Below are 5,000 nucleotides of genomic sequence, written 5' to 3' on the forward strand. Positions count from 1 at the left end.
GTGAAGATGTGTTGAAATGCTATTTTTCTCCAGTCAAGGGACTGGCAGAGAGGGTAGGGATGGTTATTGTATGGTGAGATGGTGTTTGTAGTGAATGTAGAGCATGTGCTCGTTTGGTAGATGAAAGAACTGGAGGATTGGAAAGAAGAGGTAGACAAGCAAAGAGAGGTGAAGTGAGTAGTGTTGTGTGGGACTGATTGTTGATGGTTGTTGCAGTGGACAAAGAATGAGAGTAGAGTGACTGTTGCAGCACATCTTGTAGGATCGTATAGCTCTGATTGGCTTACTATATCAGGTGAGTGTGTTTTGTTGTTGTATGTTGTTGTGTGTTGTTTATTATGTTGTGTATATTGATGTACTACATGTTGTTGTGTTGAGGTGTGATAGCCTACTGGCAAACAAGCAGTCCATCATTCTTACTGGGTGCCATCACATACAGCAATGGAGCTCTTACAATTCCATCTGATGGTGTTTACTATATTTATACACATCTGTGGTTAAGTGCCAAAAGTGGCAGTCACATTTATCCTTACATCAGAGTAAATGGCAATCGTGTTTTGTACATTGCAAGCTACCATGGGCATGGTGAAGAGAAAACCAAGCACGCTGGTCTACTTCAGCAGCTGAAGAAAGGTGATAGCGTTGACATATATGGTGGAGGATATCGACACTATGTGGGCTCTACTTATTCAGATTTTGGTATTTTTAAGATCAACTAGAAGCATATTGTTGAGATTGAGAATGTCAATTAATTAAGTGATAAGTGTGAGTGTCAAATGACTCTCCATGTGATCATGTTTAATAGCAATTGTAGTTGTGACTGTGTATGTTGGACTGTAGTGTGACCATTCAACCCTAATTTTTGTTTGTTTCATTTCTGTTTAATTCCATTTCTATATTATTAGCAATAAATGTTTATCCCTTTGTCTCATTTCTTCAATAGAAAACTTGCGCAACTGGATTTTCAAAGGGTTACTGCAGTAGAGCCAACCAGCTGTCCACATCATGGAAGTTTTCTTTGCAACCAGTTTGTGTATTTTTCGCATCTGGTAATCTGTATGTTAGCTGAATGCATACAGGGGTCGGTATCCAATAGTTTAGCTTGAGACAACAATATTTGCTTGTCGAAAGGACACTGTTGTCTCAACAATAATTGGTACTGTTTCCTACAAACTCACTAGATCCTTTAACCACGCCCTACTAACGCGCGTTAGGACAGACCGGTTTAGATCTACAGCAGTGAGAGCAAAAAGGTGAACTACTTGCTCAATTCAGCTTGAACTTAACTACCTGCATACTTTACTAATGGGTCAGAGTGTATACGTATAGTGTATGTACATACCCTTTAATTTGTGATGGCTTAGTATTCATACTGTACATATTCATAATTAAGTATCTACTTCATCATGTCCTGTAGCCTCGAATTGTCTGGAAGTTCAAGGCTACGTGTCCTGGTTCCTTCTGCAATCTCTTGACAATGTACGGATTCCTGGCCACGTCTCATTAGTTAATACACAATTTTTACAAGAGCACCGCCTGTAATATTCGTTGACAAAGGCAGAAAAAGCGGTATACCACGATAATCATATGATAACCTATACCTATATATATACCCATACTAGCTTACTTGCCTGTTCTTTGTCTGGGCATGTGCATACAGCACTAACTCCTGGCTGTTAGGTCACAAAATAACACAAACTCCCTAATAGCTTGTTTTGTATAATTAACTTAACCTGCTCACTACAAATAATCTAGAACAAATATATATACATACATACATACATATATATATATATATATATATATATATATATATATATATCAGTGTTCAAGGGCGCCTCCAATTCCCTTGTTCTGGAAGAAGCTGGAAGATGCGTGACATTTCATTTCCAGAGTCCCCTGGAGAGGTCATACGAATCAATCAGAGTTCAGAAGATGAAGAGTTTTTAGGGGCTCCAGTTGTCGAGTCTGATTCATTCTTTAATCAATCCTTTGCCAAACGAGTGGACAATGTTCTCTCCTGTACGGATAATCTCTCTGATCTCGAAGACCCCTAAGTAGAGATGCACCTTCTACGCAGCTGTCTTAGCCTCTGCAAAATAAATCATCTAATCAGAACTGTTCCCCCAGGGAGAGTGAGAGAACAACTTAGCCGGTTTGATCATGGTGTGCGTCGTTGCCTAGAGAAGATGTTCAAATCGTCTATGTCTAACGCCTGTTGGAAACAGGCAACTCTACCAGTCCGTCTTCGTGGCCTTGGTCTAAGAGAAGCCAGCAGAACAGCTCCAGCAGCCTTCGTTGGAAGGATCCACCCCCGAGGTTTAGCTGCTGATATACACGTATTTACTGCAACATAAACTTAGTACATATTGACTTGTAAAAAACAATTTACATGCATACTATCTTGCAATATGCTTTGGAAGATTAGTTCAGACCCTCAATTTTTGGGTAGGCAAGTAGATAGTAATTCAGAACACACACGATATGAGAATTGGACAAGAATAACAACAAATAGAATGGAACACGACGTCTATTCTCCGGCAGCCGGTATTCTCAATTCACAATAGCGGAAACTGTTCACTCAAGTCCCGTATTACCTAAAATAGCAACGGAGTATGCGCACTTTTGTATCTGCTCTTCTTTCAAGATGATGTGAAGAGAAGGACGCCGGAAATATTAACGATGGCTGTTAAGCGGAAGGCAAGTATTTTATGTAAACACGTTGTAACAGAAAGGACGTTGAGCATGCAGTTGTTTCGTACGAACTTGGATGGGCTTAGCAGACATTTCACGTGTAAACCCTTGCAAGAGAGACTGTTCGCCGTGTTGCTCGTAGGGATACGTACATAGTTTGTGTGCTGGCTGGCTACTGTAGACAGCTCAGGAATCCGTAAAGAGTGCTTGGCTCGTTTGGAACTCCGAGGCTGCACTTTCCGTTGTAGGCGTGGTTGTTAGGCGCCATCGTGTAAGCCTCTTTCCATATTTTTGTCATTCCTGGCTACGTCCCTGTGAGTGGTGTGAGATGTGACACAATAATAGCTTATTAATTAAACATCATTGTTGTTGTGAATCTATCATTGAAAACATGATTTCAAAGTCAATGTTTGTGTTAACGTTTTATCCAACATTTCTATCTTTATTTTTTACAAATGTTTTGTTGATAATGTTTATGATTTATCTTGAGACAACCTGCCACACCTACTTGACACAAGCAACTTCTGCTTGAACAACAAATGAAATCAACACCATTGACTGAATATTGAACTTGCAGCTTAATTTCAACTTGAAAGAAATTTATGGAGTTGGATGAAGCAAAAGTTGAACAGAAAATTGCTGTTAGAGCAGCAATAATGGAAATGAGACATTGTAGATGTTTGGGAAGATTTGACTTAGTTAGTCTCCTGGAGCCATTGGCACTTTATTTACATCATTGCGGCTGATCGATGACATAGAGGGATGGCAATAGCATTTGGAGACTGTCATGTTTGTTAGTGGAAATAGATTATACATCACTTACACTTACGTTGAGCGTCCTCTGATTAATCATTCTATTGATAGTGTGTAAATGAACGGACATGACAGCAAGCAGACAATAGGTGGAAAGATTGCTGATATGAGTGAACAAGCAAGTACATCTTGTTGTATTACTTTCAACTTGTATCATTTGCTCATTGGTTTGGTGATGTTGCAGCTTGTAGTGTTAGTCATCTTGGCATTGTGCATGCAGCCATCGTATTCTGTTGATGTGGAGTGCATTGGAAGCAAGGGAGAACCGGTAGTGTGTGTTTGATCTCTTGTCTTAATTAATGATCAAGTTGTACTGAGTGAGCATTTGTGGTCTTCTCTAGGGTGTTCCCGGAGTTCCGGGTCCTCCAGGAAGACAGGTGAGTGATGGATGTAGAATATATCTATTGAGGTACTAGTCATTATGATAGAAAATGTATGGGAGAAGTGGGCGAGTGGAGTGTTGATGAGATAATGTGTGAGGGTTGGTGAAATGAGACTACAGGATAGAGTAGAATGGGGATTATAATGGTTGTCAGTGTGTTGAACATATGAGAGACCAAGTACTGTATTTTCACACATTTGGTTGCATGTCTGTTTTTGCCAGGGCTGACCAAAGTCCAGCATGCCATATAAATAAAGTGAGGTGATATGATCATTCCTCCCTAAATACTAGACTTGAGCATGTTGCAGCTGTTTTATGTGTAGTGAAACACTCCTACTAGTACACTACTTACATTGTGAAAAAGCACTAAAGTGCTAAACCCATGCCTATGCCTTAGCTTTTGACAACACGGAACAGCTATACTACACATACAAGAAATGACACGTGTGACTAGACTGCCAGGTGTATAGGGTGCTGCTAATTGACATCAAGAGCGTGATAATAGGGCTGGACATGCACATTGACTAACACTCTCAAGTTGCTTGCAAATTAAAAACCAGTGATAACAGTTAGTACATGCACTGCATTTCAATTGTTAGGCCATCCATTTTATTAGTCATTGGTGCTGTAGTCCCCAACCCTATTACTGTAATTCTAGTGCATGCAGACCTTTGGTTAAATATATACAATGAACATAATAGTCTAACTTATATGTATCGTGTATAATCCTATTTCTAAAGAAACAGGCCTGTACACAGAGGGGGTCGGGGTTTGTATGAACCTCCCCGCAGCAGTTAAAGGTCCAGCTACGGAGAGTTATAAGAAATACCAGGATGGCAATCCTATTGAGATACGATGTCCACATGAGACAACAAACTTTTAGTCTATCTTCTTTTATTATCTTATTATCTGCATGTAATATGCCATCAAATCAAATTACAACACATATGTGTAGTACAGCTACAGCATAGTCTTGCGTAGCCAGACCTTAACCCTGACATTCTTTTGCCAGGCATGAAGGTGGGTTAAGGTCTGTCTACGTGAGACTAGTTACAGCACATGAGTTACAGCCCTCACTTATACCAGCTTTTTTCATGCACTATATTGGCAT

General features: G+C 39.9%; 2 protein-coding genes and 1 long non-coding RNA gene across 4 annotated transcripts in view; 2 read left to right on the forward strand and 1 right to left on the reverse strand.

Annotated features, from left to right (window-relative positions):
- Window positions 1–5,000, forward strand: part of LOC134183213 (collectin-12-like) — a 15,018-nt gene that overhangs the window by 4,428 nt on the left and 5,590 nt on the right. The window contains exons 9-12 of one of the 2 annotated variants that reach the window (XM_062650694.1): window positions 1–53; window positions 121–150; window positions 217–295; window positions 379–931. The exon at window positions 1–53 is cut by the window's left edge and continues 4 nt beyond it. In XM_062650694.1, the coding sequence (XP_062506678.1) occupies window positions 1–53; window positions 121–150; window positions 217–295; window positions 379–719 (503 nt within the window). In that variant the 3' untranslated portion in view covers window positions 720–931. Of the gene's footprint in view, window positions 54–120; window positions 151–216; window positions 296–378; window positions 932–5,000 lie in introns of those variants that run through there. The other variant, XM_062650701.1, reaches the window with a different exon arrangement.
- Window positions 1,848–2,540, reverse strand: LOC134196745 (uncharacterized). Its single transcript, XR_009972567.1, has 3 exons — window positions 2,401–2,540; window positions 2,149–2,346; window positions 1,848–2,092 (listed from the first exon to the last, which is right to left on the reverse strand). It is a non-coding gene; the product is annotated as an uncharacterized LOC134196745 (long non-coding RNA).
- LOC134190389 (pulmonary surfactant-associated protein D-like) overlaps window positions 2,655–5,000 on the forward strand; it is a 7,041-nt gene continuing 4,695 nt past the window's right edge. Inside the window, exons 1-4 of the mRNA XM_062658845.1 lie at window positions 2,655–2,700; window positions 3,559–3,629; window positions 3,692–3,775; window positions 3,849–3,884. Of these exons, the coding sequence (XP_062514829.1) occupies window positions 3,722–3,775; window positions 3,849–3,884 (90 nt within the window). The 5' untranslated portion in view covers window positions 2,655–2,700; window positions 3,559–3,629; window positions 3,692–3,721. The remainder of the gene's footprint in view (window positions 2,701–3,558; window positions 3,630–3,691; window positions 3,776–3,848; window positions 3,885–5,000) is intronic.

The sequence above is a fragment of the Corticium candelabrum genome, chromosome 1 (genome assembly GCF_963422355.1).
Source record: "Corticium candelabrum chromosome 1, ooCorCand1.1, whole genome shotgun sequence".
NCBI lineage: Eukaryota > Metazoa > Porifera > Homoscleromorpha > Homosclerophorida > Plakinidae > Corticium > Corticium candelabrum.